Source organism: Pistacia vera, unplaced genomic scaffold (assembly GCF_008641045.1).
Source record: "Pistacia vera cultivar Batoury unplaced genomic scaffold, PisVer_v2 Contig840, whole genome shotgun sequence".
NCBI classification, from domain to species: domain Eukaryota; kingdom Viridiplantae; phylum Streptophyta; class Magnoliopsida; order Sapindales; family Anacardiaceae; genus Pistacia; species Pistacia vera.
The window spans coordinates 1,273,736-1,299,988 of record NW_022196713.1 but is presented as its reverse complement, the minus strand read 5'-3'; the positions used below and the strand labels follow the sequence as shown (position 1 = coordinate 1,299,988).

General features: G+C 33.7%; 1 protein-coding gene across 1 annotated transcript; it reads right to left on the bottom strand.

Annotated features, from left to right (window-relative positions):
* Positions 1-11,532: 11,532 nt before the first annotated feature.
* Positions 11,533-16,106, bottom strand: LOC116118343 (cyclin-J18). Its single transcript, XM_031404324.1, has 8 exons — positions 16,044-16,106; positions 15,845-15,921; positions 15,137-15,254; positions 14,958-15,056; positions 14,693-14,781; positions 14,448-14,574; positions 14,312-14,372; positions 11,533-11,632 (listed from the first exon to the last, which is right to left on the bottom strand). The coding sequence occupies exons 1-8, from the start codon at positions 16,104-16,106 to the stop codon at positions 11,550-11,552; spliced, it is 717 nt and encodes a 238-aa protein (XP_031260184.1). The 3' UTR covers positions 11,533-11,549.
* Positions 16,107-26,253: the final 10,147 nt, after the last annotated feature.

Below are 26,253 nucleotides of genomic sequence, written 5' to 3'. Positions count from 1 at the left end.
GAAAATAAACATAAATATGCCATGCATATGAAGTAGACTAGAGTTAGAGCCCTGCTGGTCATGGTACAAGGATGTGATGTCTCATCGGTCTCTTTGTTTTCTTCCTTCCAATTACTTCCTTTTATTATTTTGTTCTAGCAAAAATTAGGATATATATTCTTAAAATGAGAGCGATGAGATGGTTCATTCCTTTTTGCTTATCATTTTCTCTGGATTTAGTAAAGAGAGAAATAAAAACAAAGTTGTGATAGGATGAGTGTATTATTCATCCTATATTTCTTAAAAATTATATTTAGACATATTCATTCATAAACTATTCGTCATGATTATGAATCATTATAACATGTTTTTATTGGATCGACGTGTTTAGATAATATGATATATTTATTCTTGTACATCTAATGCCATGGACATAAGGCCACCATCGACGCATGTTATACGTTGGGAACTAAAATTCATATAGTTATCAAGGAGTTCTGACTTTGGCCAAACGTCATCTAGATAGTGATCTAAGCTTGACTTATATGATTTCGACTCTTAGAGCACGTCTAAGCTATTCATGAATAGTGTCAATCAAATGCATGCAATATAATGCATGCTCTAATGCCTTGGATGCGTCCAGGACTGCCTCAATCTCGATTATGTAGACATATCATCGTTGTGTGCTGCATCATGTATGTATAAAGCCCTATGGATGAACCAAAAAGAGTTACATTGGTAAGACTGTATCATCAAACTTACATCTAGTGTTGTCTAGGATGAAGTACAAAATATTTTGTTATAGTATGTAAGAATTTCCAAATAAAGAATATAATTTTGTATGAAGTCAAGTAATTGTAATAATTAAGAACATATTAAGTTTGTTAGACCATGTTGGAAATTGTTTATCATAAGTTATTAAAAATACAGGACTTGAGATTCTGTTCTATCTCGGTTGTCTTGATACTTTAGTTACTTATTTTTATATATTTATTTTGTTTAAGGTTAGATTCATTGTTATCAATAAATATATTTTCATCATAGTGTAATTATTGTTCCTTCCTAAAAGACAAATGAACATTGTATTATTTATATACAAGATAATGTTGTAGTTTATAAAAAAATAAAAATAAATGAATGATTTGATGAGAGATAAAATTGAGTTAAAGTAAAGATTAAAAGAGTATATTGAATTGAATAAAAATTTATTATATATTTAAAAATAAATAAAGATGTTCTTATTAATGAAATATACTATTTAAAATAATAGCATCATTGTAGAGGCTCTTATACTGCCCCTTAAAGGCTATGACAATCGAGCAGCAATATATATATATATATATATATAAAGACTTTGCAATTTTTATCTTTTATTTTTTACAATTACAGGTTACAAAGAAATAAACCCAATCTCACCCCGCCTCAGAAGGTCTTTTATGTGTATATATATATATATATATATATAATATATATATATAAAAGACTTTGCAATTTTTTATCTTTTTATTTTTTTACAATTACAGGTTACAAAGAAGTTGGACCCCAATCTCGCCCCGCTCAGAAGGTCCTGTCATAAAAGAAACCCCAAACTTAAAACTTTGTCAAAGCTAAATGAGACTTAGCGTTGTTGACAGTTGACAATGCCAATCTTACACGCTATATATTTTGGATCGACATTTTATCTACCAACTTAATATTATAATTATTCTGATAATAAGTGGCTTATCGTTATTGGTGGAATAGGTCTAAAACACCGTCTTTTTTCATATTTATATAGAAAAAAAACCACCCATTACAAAGATTGACTAAAATACTACTAACAAAGTGTATACCATATCAGAAGATAATTTATAATAATATTATATATCGAAGTAATTATTTTCTTTTTTCACTCTCTTAATGAAGTAGATACTTTAAAAAGGAGGTTCTTAGAACAATTTGTTGATTATTTAAATAAAAAAAAAAGCGAAAATAGTTTCTTATTTATAGAAAAGATGGCTATATATATATATATATATATATATATATATTGTACAATTTCACCTTTAATAATTATAAATAAACTCCAAATATCTATAAAAACAATCCAACCTTTTAAGTTTTTTCGTGTACATATAAAATAATTATTTAAAAGACTCAAGAACTCTTTGTAACTTGCAATTAAGATACAAAAAATCATACAAAGAGTTTTCAAGAATTAAAAAAAAAAAAAGTATATTTTTACGTACGTAAACTATTGATATACACTATTATATATAAATTGGTATAATAATTTTACTTATTTGATATAGAATCTCTTTTAATTTAAAATCATCTAATCATCTTATAATATATCAATTTATATAATAATTCATAAGTAAAAAATTATAACAGAAAAAATGATAAAACAAATAAAATAGGTAACAATGGAAAGAGAGGAAGAGAGAGAGGGGAAAGAATAGTTAAAGAAGGAAGACAAAGACAAAGGAACTATAGCTGGCCAAGGAAAATACATAAAGATAATGGAGCCCCCCAAGAGATTTCAGCATCTATCATCACAACCATACAAACAATTTTTAGTTGCTGTGTTCATTATGTCACCATCACTATGAAATTTCTTCGTTTACATGTCCCCCACTTTTATTTCTTTCAAGGTGGAAATAACCTATCATATTATCACGTATTTATCAATCACTATTCTTCTATTTTCTTTGATAGCTATAAATTACTACGGATACATGTAAATATTGGTGTGACATTATTTTATAGGTTGAATGATTGTTTCACATAATTTAAGAATATGTACGTAGGGTTACATGAAGAATGAGTAATGCATACATTTATTGCCTTTTGTGAAGTGTTTTGTGTTATAGTAGACATTATTGGAGACCTTCAAAAGGGCGAGTTTGTCTCCATGGTTAAGCCAAAGACATGGGGAAAGTAGGAATCTGAGCATTATTGCAGCTACGAAAACAGTAGAAGATTAAAGAGCAGTACTCTCTTTCCCATACTAGGATATTTTTTTGTTGTTATAAATAATAATGCAGAGTGGTAGATTGCTGAATGATTGAATTCATGTTCACTTTAAAAAAGAACTTTGGAGAAGGACCTACTTAATTAGTGAAGATGAGAGAAAAGGAGCAAAAATCAAGGGTTTTAGAAAAATAAACATATATTAAAGTACCATATTTTTATAAATAAATGACCCTTCATTATTTAATCCTTACTTGATAGTACTCCACATTTTTGTCGAGCATTGCTCACTAATTCCTGTCCCTTTAATTTGGTTTTATGCAATAATAAATACAAAATAGTCGATGGTGCTAGACACTTAATGCACTATAGCTTTAAATTATGGTTATGTACATATAAAAATGTGTAGTATTATAAATTTAGTATTTGATATTATGAGAGTGTAATCTTCATTTTCCCATATTAGTAAGCAAGTCAAATCATGCCACTTGTCAATTATGAAAAAAAAAAAACAAAGGCAAAACAAAAAAATATGTTGTGGAAGTCAAATTAATGAAAACTTGTTTTTATACAATAATTTAAATTGAAGTAATTAAATAAATAAATAACATCAAAAAAACATATACAAATTGATATAGATAATAGGATTAAAGTTAAAACAAAAAATAAAAAAATATACATATAACATATCATACATTAATATTTATAAAAAAAAATTTGTATGCAAACTACAATTTCCAACCATCAAACGTACCAAAAAATGGTGGTACATTTATAACCGGAGTGAGTGGGATTGATTGTTCTGTTTAGAATTATATTAGTCGACAAAATAAGTGAAATGTGGCCTTACAAAGCTGTCACTCGCTATGTTAAACAAGTTGTGACTCTTACTAGTCAAATAAAAACAAAATCAAATCTCACTTTTTGACAATTTCTATGACTATTCATTTCACTACCATATTTATAACGAGAGACCAGGCTTAGAAAATTGAAGACATAGCATATTGTTTGTGTACAGCTATGAAATAAATCCTGTTAAGTATATATTTTTTTAAAATATTTAGATATATGTTGACATTTTAAAAATACTGTTTTAGGGCCAAAAATCGTCTTGGGCTTGACGAGGCCCAATAACAAATAAACATGTCACGGCCCAATGCTTCAACCCAATCCCGATTGAGTCTGCTTAAAATCACCTTGCGACCTACCCATTCTATGAGTTGAGCTATCCTATATTAAGGTAAACTAAGTTTCTCTTGTTCTGCAACAGTCTATAAATAGAAATCAGAATCCCATTCTATTTCCTATTCTACTAAGATTTCAAATCTTACTCAAACTATTAACTTGATCTGATAAGGTAAAAAAATCATATCTCTTTATGATAGGAATTATCTCCCAAAATAGGACTTAGTGTTCTACTAAGATTCAAATCTTATTTAAAATATAAACTTAATATGATAGGTCATAAATCATATCTCTTTCATGATAGGGATTATCTCCCAAAATAGGACTTAGTGTCCTCCAAAGATTCCAAATCGTTTTTAAACTATTAAACTTAATTATAATTCACATATAAATCTTAGCTAAATATCTAAGATTTATAAAACTTTTGACTATTAAAAATATATCATAGCAATATTTCAATATATTTGTTTAATCTAAATAGGACTAGAAGATGAAGATGAAAATTAAAAATCAAGATAAGGTCAAGAAATCACATTTCTTTCTTGACAAGGATTATCTCCCAAAAAATGGGACTCAATGTCCTACTAGGATTCAACCCCTTGGGTTCACTATAAAAACAGAGGCTTGCCCTCTCATTAGAGATGCAATCTCCCATACTCAAAACCATCTATTTGCTTCTAAAGTTCTGCTCTCGAGAACCGGACGCCTCCGCCGAGTCCTAGCTTCTGATAAGACTCCTGGTAATTCTCATCTCTTAATTCTATCAAATAATCTCTTTCAGCCTTACTGACTTGAGCGTCGGAGTGCTTACGGCAAAACACCACCCGATGTTTTCCGAAAGCTTTACGCTTGCCCTTTCATGTGTGCAGTCTAGCGGATTGTCAGTGACCTCAACCTCACGGGATCAGACCCTATTTTCATGACGGTAGATTTTTTGTATCTACGTTTGATGCCCACGTGGGCCCTGACAATCATTTGCCAACGATGACTTACAACATGGGAAGCGACACATAACTCTTTTTGACTGACAATGTTAATCAGAAAATCCTCACGATAAGAATTTTTTCTTCCTTTATTTTTCTTCGTTTGTTTATCTATTCACATGTCATATTATATCTATTCGGCATATCGTAATTTATTTTATATTATATCCATTCAGTGAGTGGTAAGACCTTGAAGCTCATTTATTGTTCTAAATTAATAATAGCTTCATATTATTATCTAAATTATAATACAATAATAATGTGTCAGAGTTTAAAGTGGTGTCCCTAAACCACTTGATTCATTGACTTTGCTTCAACAATCCTCTTTCTTTAATCCTCTGTTCAGATAAGGCAATAGCTTATGTCTCTAACCTCCAACACGCGCCTTTTCACTTCAATCATCAAACCACCAGGTGGTCGCCACCGTCATCAAAGCTTTGCAATGCATTACTTGACACAAAACCAGTTAATTTGTTCATTCAAGAAGATGCCGCAATACGCCAGCATCTCCAGGACCTCCGCTCTATTAGAAGGTAACTCAACTCGACCAGCTTGATCCAATCCCAATTCAACTTCATGGAGATTTGCCACCACTTTGAAAGCCAAAACCCGTCCATTTCCTCTCCTAAAATCGCCCTAACACTTCTCCATCACACACGCGAAATCCTAAAATACAGCATTAATCCTCTCAAAACACCTAAAGTCATCTACTAAACATGAAGAGAAACCCCCCAAACAAAACCTGCTTAAGTGACGCCACCCCACTCTCGCCTAATCTCCTTACCCCACCGTATTCCAAAACTCCAAACTTGAACCATCGCCCCTTCCCAACCATACATCAACTCAAACCACTTTCACATTACAATCTCCAGCACACCTGTCACAAAGCCCTTACGCTCCCCGTTGCTACAAACTTTTCACTCCCCATGCAACTCACACCACTAAACAACATGAGTAGTCCACTCAATGATATTTGGGTCTGCACATACGATATTAGCGTGCCCATTCGGATCCGCCCAAAAGTGAATCATGTGCCCACTCAACTTCAACTGGTTCAGCTCCGACATAGAAAGTAACACCCCTCTCTCCACTCATCCAGCAAGCATGGGTGACAGCACTTGAAGGGAAATGTATGTGTCATTGTCTCCTTTAACTACCAATCTATTTGGTTAAATCTTTCTCTATTCGGCCTATACTTAAATACATACAGCCTATTTTTCCATTTAGCTCACTCTTTATTTAGTCCATAACACATGCACATCATGCATATTAACCTCCATTCGACTATTTGTTTAAACATGCATGCCATGCATGTCACTTGCTCTAGCTACTTCAATCGATGTTTCAACTAAAAGTCGGTCACGCCGACTGGGCCACATAACCCTCAAAGGTTTTCAACTACAAGTCGATCACTCGACTCGACTACAAGGTCCATACAAGCTCACTTGGCATACACCATCAGATCGGCCCTGCCCGATTCACGGATTTACACCATCGGATCGGCCCTGCCCGATCCACGGATTTACACATTCGGATCCCCCTGCCTGATCCACGGATTTATACCTTCGGATCGGCCCTACTCGATCCACGGATTTACACCTTCGGATTGACCTTACTCAATCTATGGATATACACCTTCGATCGACCCTGCCCGTCCACAGATTTACACCTTCAAATCAACCTTGCTGATTCACGGATTAACACCTTCAGATTGACCCTGCTCGATCCACAGATCATACCTTCGGATCGACCCTGCCTGATCCAAGGATTTACACCTTCGAATCGACCCTGGTCGATCCACTGATTACACCTTCGATCGCCTACCTGATCCACAAAGCTACACATTCAGTCGACCAGATTGGTTGAAAGAGGGTTCTTACACCTCAAATCAACAAGTCATCAACCCAATCCACACAACGATCCATCCGACCTAACGAGCTGCTATCACTAATCCGCTTAGTCTGCACTCATTCGATTAAATCTACTCTCTAAGCTAAATACTCTTTAACTTAGAGAGTGGGGGGCTAACTGTTAGGGCCAAAAATCGTCTTGGGCTTGGCGAGGCCCAATAACGAAATAAACATGTCACGGCCCAAAGCCTCAACCCAATCCCGATTGGGTCTATGCTTAAAATCACCTTGCGACCTACCCACTCTATGAGTTAGGGTATCCTATAAGTTAAGGTAAACTAGGTTTGAGCTCATTAGCCTGCAACAATCTATAAATAGGAAATCAGAATCTCATTCTATTTCCTCTTCTACTAAGATTTCAAATCTTATTCAAACTATTTAACTTGATCTGATAAGGTAAAGAAATCATATCTCTTTCATAATAGGGATTATCTCCCAAAATAGGACTTAATGTCCTACTAAAATTCTAAATCTTATTTAAACTATTAAACTTAATCTGATAAGGTTAAGAAATCATATCTCTTTCATGATAGAGATTATCTCCCAAAATAAGACTTAGTGTCCTACTAAGATTCCAAATTTTATTTAAACTATTAAACTTAATCTGATAAGGTCAAGAAATCATATTTCTTTCTTGATAGGGATTATCTCCCAAAAAAAGGGACTCAATGTTCTACTAGGATTCTAACCCCTTGGGTTCACTATAAAAACAGAGGTTTGCCCTCTCATTAGGGATGCAATCTCCCATACTCAATCTATACTACTCAAAACCATCTATTTGCTCCTAAAGTTCTTGCTCTCGAGAACCCGACGCCTCCGTCGTAGTCTTAGCTTCCGACAAAACTCCTGGTAATTCTTCATCTCCTTAATTCTTATCAAATAATCTCTTTCAGCCTTGGTGACTTGAGCGTCGGAGTGCCTATGGTAAACACCACCCCAGTGTTTTCCGGAAGCTTCACGCTTGCTATTTCATGTGTGCAGGTCTAACGGATTGTTAGTAGCCTCAACCTCAAGAGATCAGACCCTATTTTCATGACAATAGATTTTTTGCATCTACACATGTATTATTCTTTAATAACACTAATTGACGAAAAAAATAAAAAAACATTTGACGAGAAATTGTGTTAAATATTTTAATTTTATCTTTTAACGTTAATTTGATAATAATAAACAATAATTTAGGTATATTTGTGTTGACATTAAAAAAGACTATTTTTGTTTATATACTATTAATTCTATACAGTTATAAAAGATAGAAAAAAGGAAGATAAATATGTGATAATATCACAGATACGATTTTATTAAAGATGATACACCTCTCTCGTTCATTGAGGATATTTAATAGATAAAAAAAATAATTATTATAAGCTTTTGACCTCTGTTTTAAAAACCGGACCGGACCGGCCGGTCGGACCGGTTGGACCGTGAACCGGTAGCTTCTCCGGTCCGGTTTAGGTCTCAGGGGGGTTTTTGAAATATTTTAAAATTATGAGGGTTACTTTGTAATTTTATAAGGGTATTTTGAAGATATATCAAAAGTTTAAGGATTAATTGGTAATTTTATTGGGGTATTTTTGGAATAAATAAAAATTTTAAAGACCAATTTGAACTTTTTTAGGGGAATTTTTGTAATATATTAAGATTTAAGGGGTTAATATGTAATTTTTTAAAAATAAAATATTGCTGACGTCACCGGTCCAACCGACCGGTCCAACCGGTTGGACCGATTGAACCGTGACCCAGACAGCAAAACGGTTTGCCCTCCGGTCCGGGTTTTAAAACAATGCTTTTGACAACATTAAAAAACACTTTCGAATGTACCCTTTACATATCTAAATGTTGAATTTTTATAAATGATTTGTGATTTGAGATTTCTATAATGATTTTCAATCATAATTGCTATCAATAGGTAGTTAAACTATAAAAGTCATAAATACAATAACATAAAGATGTTAATTAAGAAACAACTTGAGTGCAAACTGATATATCCGCACATTAACTATAGAGAATATTTATAGCAAAGCTTAATTTAATTCACAAGATTTGAACATCAATTTCATGCCCATCTTTTACTCATGAATTTAATACACATAAAACACAAACTTATCTAGCTAATGTTTTAAGATATAATAAAGAAACCACCAACCTTCTCTATTTTGTTTTTTTTTTTTTTTTTTCTATTTTTTTTTTTTTTTTATTTTGTTTTTTTTTTTTTTATTCTATTTTCTGTTATTTATTAAGAGGCATTGTTGCCCTATTTTGGCTTCTATTACCCCTCTACTGTGATTCCAACTCAGAACCCACCCAAAGAATTCGGTTTATTTTAATTGTCAGATTATTTTTTTAATGATTTTTTTTTTTTAATATTCAATCTACATTATTAAAAAAATATTTTTTTATTGATGACGGAGTGTCTGAACCAGTTTCTACACATCTTAACTAATCCTCCAAAGTCCTAAAGTGAACGATCGGATAAATCTCTTTAGTGATCACCCCTATTAGTGTCTATGTGAACTTTAACTTAGGAACACATGTTAAATTTCTTTACTCTTTTACCATCAAACCATCCAACGTTGGTTTAAAAATAGTTTTTCTATTATAGATGTAATACTAAGAGCATCTCTAATGATACCCTTTATTTTGAAAAACATCATTCATATCTTCAAAATAAAGAACATCTTCATTGATTTTTAAATATAAAGAACACAATTTTTATTCAAATCCAATAGACTCTTTAAATTTAATGAAGATGTTCTTTATTTTTAAGAAAGAGACTTAATGGGAAAAAGAATTAATAAATAAAATACATAAAAACTTGTAATTTATTAATTAAAATTAGGATAAAGAGTAAAATTTGACTCTCTAAATATAGAGAGTCAAACTTACACTCTAATTTATATTTTAAAAATAAAGAGTCTATTAAACTCTATAGATTTTTTATAATTCATATAAATATTCTTTTATAAATGCTCTAACACACAGAATATCAAATTTATAATAACAGTGTCAGTTTAGACTATGATACCTTTCGTATTATAAACAATGTTTTTGTAAGATCCCAGTGGTCGGCAGCTCTGTTTTAAAAACCGGACCGGACCGGCCGGTCGGACCGGTTGGACCGTGAACCGGTAGCTTCTCCGGTCCGGTTTAGGTCTCAGGGGGGTTTTTAAAATATTTTAAAATTATGAGGGTTACTTTGTAATTTTATAGGGGTATTTTGAAGATATATCAAAAGTTTAAGGATTAATTGGTAATTTTATTGGGGTATTTTTGGAATAAATAAAAATTTTAGAGACCAATTTGAATTTTTTTAGGGGAATTTTTGTAATATATTAAGATTTAAGGGGTTAATATATAATTTTTTAAAAATAAAATATTGCTGACGTCACCGGTCCAACCGGTTGGACCGATTGAACCGTGACCCAGACAGCAAAACGATTTACCCTCCGGTCTGGGTTTTAAAACAATGGTCGGCAGGCAATAAAGAAGTGGTAAAGTTGACGTAAATTCCCAAAAGAAATCATCTGGCCGTGTGGGAGAGCCCACATGCCATCAGATCACAATCCTAATGAGTTGGAAAGTGATTTCTCAAATTTTTTTCTTAAAAAAAAAAAAAAGGGTCCCATTGTTTTTTATATGCACTTTCCTATTTTAACCTAATTTTTGCATTTTTTAACCACTAACTGAATCATGCTAATCAANTGACCGGGCAGCGGGACCCCCGAGTGCGTCTCCGTTACCCATTAATGCTGAAGTAGTCGACAACTCCAACATTTATTACCCCTCTACTGTGATTCCAACTCAAACCCCACACAAAGAATTCGGTTTATTTTAATTGTCAGATTATTTTTTTAATATTTTTTTTTTTTTGTTAATTTTCAATCTACATTATTAAAAATATATATTTTTTATTGATGATGGAGTGTCCGAGCCAATTTTTACACATCTCAACTAATCTTCCGAAATTTTAAAGTAAATGATTGAATAAATCTCTTTAATAACCACTTCTATTAATGTTCATGTGAACTTTAACTTAGGAACACATGTTAAATTTTTTTACTCAACGGTGGTTTAAAAATAGTTTTTCTATTATAGATGTAACACTAACACAAAGAATATCAAATTTATAATAACAGTTTCAGTTTAGACTTTGATACCCTACGTATTATAAACAATGTTTTTCTAAGATCCAAATGGTCGGCAGGCAATAAAGAAGTGGTAAAGTTGACGTAAATTCCCAAAAGAAATCAACTGGCCGTGTGGGAGAGCCCACATGCCATCAGATCACAATCCTAATGAGTTGGAAAGTGATTTCTCAAATTTTTTTCTTAAAAAAAAAAAAAAGGGTCCCATTGTTTTTTATATGCACTTTCCTATTTTAACCTAATTTTTACATTTTTTAACCACTAACTGAATCATGCTAATCAATGAACTTTTCAGCAACATAGTAATTGAGTGACCAACAATTTATTCTATTTGGTGGAGTTGAAAAAAAAAAAAAAAACTACCCAAAAGATGCTTTATCTTCAAGAGCTTAGAATCAACATGGCTCAAACACATGCTTAAGAATGTCTTGGACAAGTTCAACAGTATCCTCTTCTTTGGATGCTGTTACAAACTTCACTGCATCCAACAATAACAATTTCATTTATATGCTTAGATCTTTGTCTCTTGGGTTTCTGACATAAATCAGATTTTATGACCTCAAAACAGAAGCATAATTCAGAGTTTATCCTTCCGAATCATAAGATGTTTAATGGCAAAAATAAACTTGCACTAGAATGTTTCACACATGTGCCCAACATATTTGATACAGTTAGAGATAGACATAAGAATATTATATAATAAATTGGCATTAAAGTTACAGAAAAAATTTCAGGGAAACAATTTTAATCCTGTCTTCTTGCAACATTGTAATAATTATGTGAGGTCAAAATATTCTAGAAAGCAAAGACTGAGATGCTGATATCTAGGCAGTACAAGTTTTACTATCAAGAAAATAACAAAATCACTGCTAATATTAGTACAAGTTAATTGGGAATTTTAGGCAAGAGAAAGAGAAAATGGTGTCAGCGTTCGGTGGAGGCATTATAGCATGTCAGAAGAAGGAATACATAAAGACATAACAACCGAGAAGAACAAGAATTGCTAGAATGATTCAGCGAGTACAAGAGCATTACGATACCACATTACTAAATAAAAAATAAATACTGGAAGGACCAAACAAACAAAACAACCTGCTAGAGTTGGTGCAGTGCAGGAAGAGCATCGAACTTGCTTGAAAGCAAGATAACTAAAAATGGAGAAATGGTGGGTCGAAGTGGGTCCTTAAAATTATTTGATAATACTCATCACAAGTAGTTAAATATTATGTCTCTGCCCTTTGGATAAAGACCAAAATTTGGAATAGACAGGCTGTGTATGTGGAGAATCTCTCCTAACCTCACCCACCTTAATCATTTTAACTCCATAATACCTTATTCCATAGCATTCATTTGTATGGTTTTCCTATTCAACAAATCCTCTAAGGTCTTATTATCTAATGGGGAAAATAAATACCTCAAGAGAAACAACCAAAAACTATAACTACCTATCAAATCATTGTGTATTAAGAGTAATTTGAGTAGCATAATCATCTGCCTGGATAAGTCAGATAAGTTCCCTGATAAGACATAAAGAATACCAACTCCTCTAAATTATTGAAGTCATGGAAAATTCTATGTTTTTAGAACTTAATCCAGTGATTATCGGCCATTATTCAGAGATATTTCAGCTCCAAGTTCTCCATGAAGCTGTAACTTTATGAAACCCTTTTGCTAACACTGACTTGGGATGACTATATATGCTTAGTTCAGAGTCATTATATGCTGGGATTTTGTTGTCACCTAAGATCAAGGATAAAAAGACTGGGTCAATACTATTGGAAAGAGAAATAGACGGGGCCCAATAAAATTGGATTCTATGGAACTCTCTGTAGTCTACCAAGCGGAATCCGAAACAGAGATTGGGCGAGAATATAGAAAGGCGTGACATAGAAGTTGTTGCCTTCTAATTGTAGTGAACATCATCTTCAAAATTGATCAAATCAGCTTCGGAACTAATTAAATATAGCTCGTGTACTAATTGTACCGTGGTCCACAAAATTAATGTTCAGAATTGGACGGTGGTCAGCAGTCAATCTTGATGGCCATGATGGAAATGAATTAAGATGATTGGGCTGATTGAAAAGAAATATCTACAACCCAGCCCGTGAGTGCAGGAAGCATCAATCACTCTTAGTTAGTATTAAATTATGGAATAAGACTGCTAACAAATAGAATGCAAATTAATCGAAGTGTTCACTTCAGTAAGAACAAAGATGAGCCCTACGCTGAAAAACCTTTAGTTCTCTTTTCACAAGGTAAGAATTTGGTCCCAGAAATTAACACATGGGCCTGTCAAATGTTAGGTATAAGTATAACAAATGGGATTAAAAACATTTCAAGCCCTAATGAAGAGGCCTTGGCGAAAACCTAATCACCACTCTAGTATAGTGATGGATTCTGACAATTTCAGTTGGCAATGAACTTTCTGCATTGGTGGAATAACAAAAGTAATACATGAAAACCACAAGTAGGCACTCGTACATTTTCCAAGGATATAAAGAAAATACATGCTTACCATAGACCCTGGCACCAGTAGAACCATAGCGGCCTTCAAAACAATCATTCCAACACCCAATCTAACAGAGTTCTATAGATTTATCGATTGGACGTGAATTTTTATTTGATAAGTAATGATTTCAGGCAAAATCCACAACAGTTAGGAATGTAAAACCTAAAAGACCTTATTGAAACCTCAGAAAATTTTAGCCGTACAAAAACTTAAACTATCAAGTAATGGTGTTGAAAGGCAAACCTTATAAAGCAAGTTGATGATTCCATGCAACCAAATACAAGGAACATCTACCATGATACAAGAACCCTTGTGGATTACCAACAGTGGAACTATTTCTTGGCTTCTTTGATGGTATCTGGGTTTCTTATCTTTCTAATAAAAGAAACAAGAAAAGAAGCCAAGAGAAATCACTTTGTACTTTAGCTTAACTACCTATTGCTAATAAATTAATGTCAAGCTTATGAAATATAGTCCCAAGTACTTCATTTAGAAGGCATAATCCATCAGCAGAGTCCACTCGAAGTGGAAAATCAATAGTACCAAATTATATGTAACGAAGAGTAAAGGACGAATTAATTAATTTCTAAAAGATTTCAATACAGTCATTAACTGAAAAAGTATTCAATAAAAGATACAGAAATTTACCCCAGTGAAGAACAGGAAACTCCCGTCTCTGTATAGGTACCGAGATGACATATGCAGCAACCTGAAGAGATACCTTATGAAAAAGAAAATAAAACAAAATTTTATAAATTCAAATTACTAGAGTTTGAGACCATGCCAAGATAGCTGTAGCAAGAGAACGAGAAGAACGATAAAGAGTTGACATCTCCTCCTTTTCATAGAGAAGATCCATTAGGTCCATGCACGCTTCAAAGCTCACAAGTTCTCCAACTTTTGCCACTTCTCTGTAATAAAATAATAATCCATGATATGGATTAAGAAGCACTAGGAGCGGTTAGCTATTCTTAATTTAAAAATAAAAATAAAAATACTTAATCATTTATACTCACGAAAGGTCCTTACTTGAGTTGAATCAAGAGCTCTTCAAGGAATAAGAAAGCAATATTTGATGAACCAATCTCAAAGTCCAAAACCTTTAAGAAAGGCACTGTCTCTATTAGACCTAAACGGTGCAAGAAGCTACAATAACACAATACTGACCTGCAAAAAGACAATCTCCTGCAAAATATGCTCATTAACTACTGTGCACTTGACAGAATCCTTAGTTAAAAAAAAAAAAAAAAAAAAAAATTCTAGAAGGCTTCAAACAGAACTACAACTATCTTACTGCTTCCAAGAAATCTCGAGTGGTAAAGTGTTGATCTTTAATGGTTTTATCTCCCAAAGACTTGTAAGTTTTCACCGAAAGAGGACGAGAATCATGTATCTACAAATCATGGATGTGGGTTAACAACGTTAAGGGTTAATAGAAAACTAACTCATTCTTGTAACGCATGAAATACTTACTTTGCTTGAAACCCATAACGAAATAAGTGAAAACAGCTGCAAATTGCTCTCTGTCATGGGTTGAAAAAGCCAGTTTACCTTGCCCTTGTCCCCATGTATTTTTCCCATTTCTATGTACCTATACATTTCAAAATGCAGTCAAACCAGGGCACAACAAATTAAGTAAATTTTTGTAAGTACTGCTTTGTATTTTTCATTTAGACTTTCTTAAACTAAGCAAAGAGAAAAAAGTGAAAGAATTCATGGAAAATTACTTTTCAAGTAACCATATAAACAAATTTAAATGCTTTCTTGACCTAAAAAGAAAAAAAGAAAAAGCACTTTTTTTTTTGGGAAAATACTTTTTCAGTACTTTTTTTTTTTTTTAATAAAAAACCCATTTATTTCAGCCAAATGCTACAAAACACATACAAAATCGCACCAAATGCAATCTCCCAAAACACCATCCAGAAAAAGCACATTTCATGATTTAAAAAAATAATTAACAAACACTGAGAAATACAACTAAATTGATTTCTAACATTAAAAAATGCTTTCTAGAAAAGCTCTCTAAAAAGGAATTTTCGGTTCTTATAATATTCTTTTCAATTTCATTCAAAACCCTTCAAAACACAATTGGTTCAAACTCCTTTGGACTATTCGGAAGCATTTAAACAATATCCAAAAACAACATAAGAAGAGAAGATAGAAAGAAGTAAAAATCAGTACCTGGAAAGAGAATGGTGAAATCGATGAAAAAAGAGAGACAAAGCGGTGTATTTGACGATTGGGGAAACTTCAAGTTGCTTTAATTAAGTCATTTAAATAAATCAAATCATTAAGTATATGAAAAATATTAGCAATCAACAAAAAAGAATTAAAAAGAAAAAGAATATCATTAAAATGAAACGAAGAAGAAGATACTGACATGAGCAGATTGAATGAGGAACTGCGCTAATTGAGTCCAAAACGACGAGCCGTCAATTCGCATCTCTCGTGTATCTTCGAAAAACATTAATTGAAAGATTCAATTTCATTTTTTGGCGGGAGTTTTTTGTTTTTAAATCTTCTTTGTTTGGCTGCCACGTGGCACATAATGAGAGCTTTAATACAATAAATATTTGGTATGTTATCAATTTAGGTCCAATGTTTTTATGAAATAAAAATGGATACAATTTTAATTTGTTCAATTTAGGAACAGTAAATAGTAACTTTATTTAATTTAGGGATACTTTTTATTAATTGCAGCCACATTTAATAAGAAATAAGGGTAAATCAATAAGTATACAAGTTATAAGAAAAATGAAACCAAAATAAACTCTACTTAAATAATTTGGTTACCTTGCTAACTTGAGGAAAAGCCAACGCGAGTGGTGGACCCAAGATTTTTGCCTAGGGAAACGTTTGTGGCTTTGTCATTCTTTATCAAACAATTAGCGAAAACTTAAAAAAATCACACAACCTTAAGCAAAGAAAATAATATAATATTAAGTCCTTAAAAGAAAAAATGCAATACCACAATACTTTCACATTTAAATTAATCTATTAGAAGTAAAATTTTGAGTAAATGTGTTGATGAAACCTTGAGCAAAACCTTCTTATAATTTTTTTTATTTTTTATTTTTCACTTCCAAAGATTATAATATAAATTTTCATGACTTTGATCAGACTCAACCTAAGCTAAAGTCAATCAAAACTTAAATCAAGTCAACGTTGTATTGACTTTTAATATGAATTAATGAAAAAAAGTGGGAATTTTCTTGGTATAAACATAGATAATAACTCAAATTTCTTTAATAATTTTGAGTAGCTGAATAATGATATTTGAAATGTAGGAAAGTGGTGGGTAAAGGGTGAAGAATAACGTCATTTCAAATATAGTTAAGATTTTAATTTGGGAAAGTGGGAACATTCTTAGACACAAAAGACAAAATAAACTCATAAGATCTATGTCTTTTTCTCTGAAATTATAATAAAAAACCTCCCAAAAAGAAAAAATAAAAAAGCATAAATTAACCCTAAAATAAATTAAATTGAAATAAGCAATACACATACTTAAAACTAGTAAAACAGAAAACAAAGCTAATTGTGGCACCTTGAGTGGTGAAAGCTTTAACAATTTTAGTTTTCAAAAGTTTTAAGAGCGAATAGCATGAGAAAGAAAAAGAGGGGATGAGAGAGTAAAGAATTTTAGGGATAAAATCATAAAGAGCAGGTGGAGTCATGAAGAAGAAGAGTGGAGAGAGCTTTAAACTTTGAATATGATGTGAGCTTAGAATATATATAAATTTTAGGGATAAAATCATAAAAAGAAGATGGAGTCATGAAGAAGAAGAGTGGAGAGAGCTTTAAACTTTGAATATGATGTAAGCTTAGATATATATATTAATAGCAAGTTTTTTGTGGGTCTGGATATATGTATAATAATTCTTATTTTCAAAAAATCTAAGGATATACTGAGGTATATATATATTAATAGCACTTTTTTGTGGGCCCATATAATAGTATTTTTTTTTTTTTTTTAAAATATGAGGGTAGGCCTGGGCCTACCTTCAAAGGGGCTGGATCCACGCCTGGGCCTACCTTCAAAGGGACTGGATCCACCCTTACCAATGGCTTAGCCATAAGAGGTTGACCTAGCGATCAAGAAGATTTGCTCTTTTTGTTGCCTTTGAGTTTGAGTCACCTTGGGGCCACCTATCACATTTGTGACTTACCTTAGAACATTGGGTTTGTAGGGTGTTTAATAGGTCCTGGGGATTAGTCGACTCTACTGTTGATGTGACAAATTCCTCTTCAAGTATGGAAGAGACCACATTCAATTTTTCTTGGAGGGTTTGAAATCTGTGAGTAGTAAGGACTTTTGTTAAGGCATCAACAATCTGGTATTCAGAGGACGCATATTGAACACATAACCTTTGGTCAAAAACTAGCTCTCTTGCATAGTGCACATTGATTTCAATGTGCTTTGTCCTGACATGGAACACATGATTGGATGATAGTGCACTAGCACTCAGATTATCACACCAAAGCATTGGAATGTTATTGAGTTGTATACCAAGTTCTTGAAACAAGTTTTGAGCCCAAACCAACTCTGTTGCTGCTTGGCTAAGACCTCTATACTATGCCTCTGTAGAAGATAAAGCAGCAACCTTTTGTTTCCTGGAACACCACTGGACCAAATTTCCCCTAAGGAATATACTGTAGCCTGTTGTGGACCTCTTGTCAATCACATTGTTGGCCCAATCTGCATCAGCATACCCTTCCAATCCGAAATGTTGATTTCGTTTGAACAACAAACCATGTTGGATTGTCCCCTCCCTTTAATTTATCAAAGGACTCTCTTACAGGTAGTCCACTGATTTGTAGTAGGGTATTGAAGGAATTGACTTAGCCTATTAATAGCAAAGGCTAAGTCAGGCGTGGACAATGTTAAGTATTGTAGTCCCCCTACAAGACTTCTATATAGAGATGGCTGATAAAAGAAATCATTGTCCTCTTTCATAAGCTTGGTTCCAATGGCCATGGGAGTGTGACAAGGTTTGCACTCTGAAAGACCAACATTATTTACTAAGTCTTGTGCATATTTTGCTTGAGTGAGTAATAATCCCACTTTGTTCCTATGCACCTCAAAGCCTAGAAAGTAGGTAAGAGCACCTAGAGTCTTTAGAGCAAATTTGCTGTTCAAAACTGTAACAATATGCTTAATCAAGGTAGAGTCATTCCCTGTAACGAGGATGTCGTCTACATATACTACGAGATAAATCACTTGAGTGCCCTACTTGAAGAATAAGCTTGTGTTAGAAATACTACTTTGAAAACCCCTTCAATCAAAGTTGTCTTTAGTTTATCATACCAGGCCCTTGGGGATTGCTTTAGTCCATAAAGAGCCTTATGGAGTTTACAAACTTGCTTGGATTTAGATTGATTAGCAAAGCCTTCAAGTTGCATCATAAAAACAGTTTCTATAAGCTCTTTATTCAGAAATGCATTGTTGATGTCGATTTGTTGTATTTCCCAATTGTGATGAACAACAAGTGAAAGCATAATTCTGATGGTCGCTAGCTTAGTTACCAGGGAGAATGTGTCAAAATAGTCTAAGCTAGGGGTCTGTTGAAACCCCTTGGCTACTAGTCTTGCCTTATACTTTTGTAGAGTCCCATCAGATTTCAGTTTGGTTTTGAAAACCCACAACATTCATATCCGAGGTAAAGGGAACCAACTCCCAAGTCTTGTTTCTCAAGAGAGCCTCAAACTCCTCATTCATGGCTATCTTCCATTATGGAACTACTAAGGCCTCTGCAATAGATTTTGGTTTTGGATGAATTGAAAGAGTAGTGATGTAAGCATGGCCTATAAGATGTTAAGAGCGAGAATTTGGTTTGGTAATCATGGGATGATGGTTTATGGCTAGATTGCCTTGTTGAAAAAGTAATACTACTTCTAAATGGATTCCTGAATGTGCAACTTCAGGTTCAGAAGATGTAAGTGACACAACAGCTTCATCAGAGTTCCTTAAAGGGGAAACAACATGAGTAGTTGTTCCTAATGTAGAAGGTGTAGGTGACACAATAGCAGAATGAGAAGAACTCAGTACAATAGCATTAGACTTCATTATACCAGCATCAGATAGTATAACAACATCAAACTTCATTATACCAACATCAGACCTCAAAGTCTGCTCTATTCGAGAGTCCAAACAATGAGATAGATTCCAGGAGGAATGAGAGCCCTCAACATTAGAAGATAAATTTAGTCCTGCACTATCCAAATCCTTAAACATAAAATAGTTAAAACCAAGTTTGTAAGGGAAAACTGTTTCATTAAGCTTGACCTGTCTAACAATATAGATTTTCCTTGTAAAAGAGAGTCATTTGTATCCTTTGTGTGCTAAGCTGTAACATATGAAAACACATTGCTTTATGTGATAAGACAATTTGTGTTTTTGGCAAGGTCTTATAAAAGGGTAATAGCAACAGCCAAAAACCTTCAGCTCACCATACTCAGGTGCCTTTTTATACAATGTCTGATAAGGTGATACTTCTTCAAGAGCAAATGAAGGGAGTTTATTGACAATGTACACAACTGTGTTAAGTGCTTGCCACTATAGACACAAAGGCATACCAGCATAAGCCAACAAAGTTAAACCAAACTCTGTAATGGTCCTTTGTCTTCTTTCTACTCTACCATTTTGTTGATGTAGATTGGGACAAAGATGTCTAAAACCAATACCATGCTGCTGTAGATATCCAGTAAAGGATCTAAATTCACCTCCCCAATCAGTTTGTAAATTCTTTAGCTTAGCATCTAATTGTTTTTTTTTCGAAAAACAATGAAAATGAGTAAAGACCTTAAATGCTTCAGACTTAAACTTCAAAGGATATATCCACATATACCTACTAAAATCATCCACAAACAATATGTAATATTTAAATCCTTCAGAAGAGCACACAAGGGCAGGACCCCACAAGCCAGAGGAGACCAATTCAAGAGGTTTTGTTGTTTTAGAATTGTTCGGTTAAAAACAACTTTAATTCCTTCACAAGTGCACGGGTCGCTGTTGCAGTAAAGTGCACAAGTAAGGGTCAATCCCACATAGAGTCGAGCTATCAATTAATCTAATACTATGCAAAAACAACTAAAATAATGAAATCAAGTGAGATAATCAAATTACCCAACAAATTAAGAAAATCCAAATTAACTAAAATTCAAGTGAGCATAACAAAAATACTAAAATAACAACTAAGATAAAAACGAGATCTAAACAAATGATCAACTAATGAGAAATTGTCTACTATATCCAATTTCACCATAATTATCCTACTTTATGTTATGAATCTAACCGATATTTCTCAATCCAAATCTCAAGGTCGATACTTACCAAGGTAAGGTTGTGCTGTGACCAACCGGATCAACTTAGTGTTTTCATCATTCAAACTAGCTAGTGGCGTGTAGCCTAGTCTAAATAACAAAAACCCATTATGCATAAAAATACCAAAAATGAACACAAACCAAGTTACACCTATTGAGGGCATTATATAGACATAAATCAATCGTTCATCAGAGTAATCTGCGATTAACTAGTGGCGTATGCCTAACCCTAACTCATATAGTCAATCAATCAACTATTACACACATCAGACATCAACAACAATCAAAGATCAAGAGATATTCAAGATTAGCTAGTGGCGTATAGCCTAACCTTGACTCATACAACCATTCAACCGTAAATCAAAAGCAATCACACAATAATAATGATTAATCAACTCAATAAACATAAATGAGCAAAACTAAGATACCATTGGATCAATTAAACAATAAACATAAAGTAGTCTAATTAGATTACACTGGATACACTAGGAAAGAGTTTAGCTACTCATAAATACAAGAAAACAAACCTTGATCTCACCCTTACACATTTGGATGCAAGATCCACTCAAGATGATCAAGGTTTAGCTTTACACAATCAATCACTCTCTCCCAAGCATCAAAAGTTGCAAAAGTATTTTATAAAACCTAGTAATCCTGAAAATCAGACTAAAGTTGCCTTTATATTGTTTTTAGGCAAAATGGAAAAATTGGTCACCAAAATTAGGTTGAAAATGTGGAGTTTTTCCAAATATTGCGATTTGCATTGCGACGCGGCTCCAAGCGATTTTTCCTTCGACAAAAACCCTATCACGCCGTGGCGCAATTTGGATTTCGTTGACATTGTACTGCGGTGTGATTATTCTTCGTTGGGGCGCAATATGAGTTGCGTCGTCTTCACGCCGCGGCTAAAAAAAGTGTGCTGCGGCTCAGTTGCGGAATTTCACTCTTTTTCCGCTTACCTTGATTTATTCGCACTTGATGGGTCCAAGATGTCCTAAAACAACACTTGCACGAATAATCCTTCTTTTTGCACTTGAATACCTGAAAACACAACAAAACCCGTGACTCTGGAAGATAACAAAACAAGTAAGGGAACTCATCATAAATACTGCATTAAACCTTGAATTTCTTACAATTTCACCCCCAAATCACAAAGTAAATCCACATTTTCACCACTCAACCCAACCCCCAACTAGCTTATTGCTAGTCCTTAGCAATGAAAGCTATAAGATCTAATTTTGACTAATCTATCCTAACTAAACCACTTCCGTAGGTTGACACAATTGCAATTAGCGTATGCAATAAGCCTTTAAACCCCTAGGTCCTCCTACTAAACGAGTTATAGTCTCGTGAGGGTTTTCAGCGATGCTACCCACAAACATACTACCAATTCCTAACACACATATATACAAAACATGGATTTCCTGGATACATCAATAAATATGTCTCATACATTGCATACACATATAGCAACAAGAATAAGCAATAATCACCCACATCCAAGAACACCTAGAAATCAATTTCACCTTCGTTCCCAACTCTCCATCACAGTCAATCCACTAACCGTTAATCCTAGCCTTAGAGGTGGTTTCATAGCACTCTCCAAAAGAAAACAACATTTTGATCCCATAAAATAGAAAACATTAAAAACACCACTCCATAGGCCTACTTTTTAGATCACTCTCCACTAATGTAGAGCAACACACAACTTCAGATCGTTATGCTTCATTAAGCTTGTAACGTTAGGCTAAGGTATTGGGTTATGAAAGAACATAAGGGATTCAAGCAATTAAGAGGAATAATCTTACATTGCATAGAACACAGTCACTCAAAACAACTTACTCTCTCAAACCTGAAACGCTTTATTATTATTATTATTATTATTATTTTATTGCATCACTCTCCCCAACCACAATTGAATATGTACCCTTTTCATACTTCCTTATTGAATTGCTTTTTTTTTTTTTTTTTTTGGATCAATTAAACATTAACGTACAGAAATTTAGGAAGCATGGATATCACCCAACATCCTCATTTTTCCCATACAACAACCCCTAACCCATTCTTTCGAATATCCTCACAAAGTTTTATACAAATCTCGAAGCCACACACATTTCACATTCAAAATTTCAGATTAATTCCTCTTAAAAGAAAATCATGGGTAGAAAATGAGTTTAAGGGTTAAATGGAAAGGTTATTGCAGGTTGAAAGAAAGAAAATCAAGGCTAAATATATACAGTAAGGCTCAATAGGGTGACTAAGGATAATAGCATAAATAAGGTTGGCTTGAAAGGCTCAAACGGTCCAAAAATGGCCTAAGTCATTTCTTAAATAATGCGTTGTCTAGGATTTCGCCTCAAGTGATCATCAAATAGGTTCTAGAGTTTAGGGATCACATAAAAAATGTAGGAAATTGCCCACAAAATACCTCTAAAAGCTAGAATCAACCAACCAAACAAACCACAAACCCGAGAGTTTCGAACTCAAGCAAAAATCAACATCCAAGATAATTCTTGAATTAGTGTAAAAATCACTTCTTCTAAATACTACATGTCATTGAAATCAACTATATCACAAACATTTGACATCATGTAGGAAACACAAACTTCCATAAACCAAAAATTTACAAGGATGCAAAAATTTCATACTTTCCCACCCCCAACCAAAATCCTACATTGTCCCCAATGTAGCAACAAAATGTTAGAGTAGGTGACTTAGAGCCAATCAATTATTGTAGAATTGACTCTTTGTAATAATGTTTATTAATCAATAAAAGACATTTTATTCTATATCATGTGAATCATATCTGTATGTATTGATATATGTCCTTAGTATGGTAGAATCGTGACGAGGGTATCAAGTGTTTCAAATCTTGATAGTGAGAAACCTATGATTACATATAGTGGCCATTCTAGAAATGTCCGTAGCCCCATTATTATTTTGACCAAGGACATAGATAATACGGTAAGGCTATCATAGTGTTAAACGACCTTGTCGAAAGGCAGTGACTAATCTCACTTGTCAAGGTTGTTTGCTGACAACCTAGTGCAACACATGGGTGCTTGTCGTAAGCAAGTTTGCTGGACTAACCCACCAAAAGATTCCATATAGATGGTAACCCAAGTGTATATGGAACAAATCCTCTAACGAATGGTGGTGCATATGATCCTTAGACTTGAGATCATCGGAGCATCGTGTGCACCGATTGGTGTAGTTTGATACTAGCCTAACGTAGTTATATTTAGAGCTATTAATACAATAGTGATTGACTGCATTGAGGAGTGTATCAAGATTACTGTGGATCAACAGAGGATTCATCACTCCCGGGTATGAAAGAAGTTATCTCACAGTGCGATTCAGTACATGACAATGACACTAAAGCTATGACCACAGTGGGATTGAGTTGTTGCCCAATCCAATTTATTATTCTGGTCATTGGTCCAACAACTGAATACAGAGGTATTGAGGATAACTGAGGTTGACACTATTTATGTATCTCAATCTTGATGAGAAAACAAATAATGAAAGGATAGAGATGACAATGGGCCCAAAATTTTCGGGTACCTGTCCTAGCCCGGCCCAAAAGGACTGGGCTTTACCCGGGGGCTTGGGCTTGATTTTAAGGCCCGACCTCGGGTACGAGCCGGGTATGGGTATATCTTCAGTCCCGGCCCAGCCCAAAAATTTTAATATTAATTTTACCAATTTACCTTTATACTATATATTTAATTACAATATTATCCCATATATATATATATATATANCCAATAATACTTTTTTCTATGCCAAGCTGCTGCTGAATTGAATTGTTGAGGATAATATTGTTTTTCTATGTTAAACTGCTATTGATTTGAATGACTGAGGTTACTATTGAGATGCTCTCCTGGGTGTTTATGTGCAGAGTGTTTATGCTGTTGAGGAAGAGTTGTTGCCAATTGCCAGATTTTTTCTGCTGAAGTGTTGTTGCCAGTTGACAGATTGTTCTGCTGAAGAGTTGTTGCCAGGTGTGATAAGAACGGCGATGGGTTGCTATTAGAGGACTCGATATACGTATATGCGTAACCCCTCTTCAAATAAGCTCTCAAATCTTAAAGATAACGCTGCAGCGTACATAGCTTTAATTATAGAAAAGCTAGATCCTGACCTTAAGGGATATATAGAGACTAGCATTTTGAAATTAATAAGTTCACAACTATTATATATATATATATTAGTTTCTAACATATTTTATTTTCACAATTTGTTTTACTTTTAATTGAACAGACAGGGAAGTTTTGATAGCGTGGGAGGGTCTTCCAGATCATGATGCTTCATGGGAACCTTTGGAGTTAATTGCACAGAAAATTCCAGACTTTCACCTTGAGGACAAGGTGAAATTGCTGCACTGGTTTCTAGAAGTATTTCATTTGTGTATATTAAAGATCGAATTCTTTCTTTTTCATATGCTTTCGTTTCTCAATCGATTCAAATATTGCTACACAACCTTCAGTTGCATTTTCCATTTGATAGGATATTCCTATTCAAAATGTTTCCATATGAGCTACATCAGACATTGGGTCTTTAATTAACCTGTAACTTTGCTCTTGTGTAGAGTAGGCAGGGTTTATATTTTATAATCAATTTCTTTTTTCTGTTTTAATGGTTATTTCGTTAATGTCACCGTAAGTGCATCTGGATGGACAGAGTAAAGATGATGCACCAACAGTAGTGTATGTGGATACCGAAATTAAGAACACTTATTAATTTGGTATTGAATTTCATGGAATGCTGACCAGAGTAAAGAAGGATGTAATCTCTGCTAGATTAAATTTTGACAGTGTCAAAATTGGTTTTAGATTCTGAAGGATGTTCGCTATCTGTGTTTGTAGGTACCTTCTGAAGTCATCATTGGTTTCAACGCTTTCAGAATTGGCCCTGAAACCCAGGTACCTGTTCCTTATGTTTATAAAAACACTTTATCTCATTCTTGATAAGGATTTCAATTGCGTGAAGTGCTATCTTTGAGCGGTTGATCTGGATGATGTGTCTTTATTAAGTCAATTCCTATGTTTTGTGCTAACTCCAAGCTCTACTTCTCTACCTTGCAGTACAAGTGATCTAGGTGCACTCCAGCAACTCTTAGTTGATCAGCCAAACATCCCCAAAGAGGAAGGTAGGCTTTAGGTGTTGAAGTATGAGAGTGAGAGTAAGAGCAAAAAATTTCAGGTTTAGCAAGTATGCATGCAGAATGTAATATTTTGATATGATAATAATGATTAATTAAATTG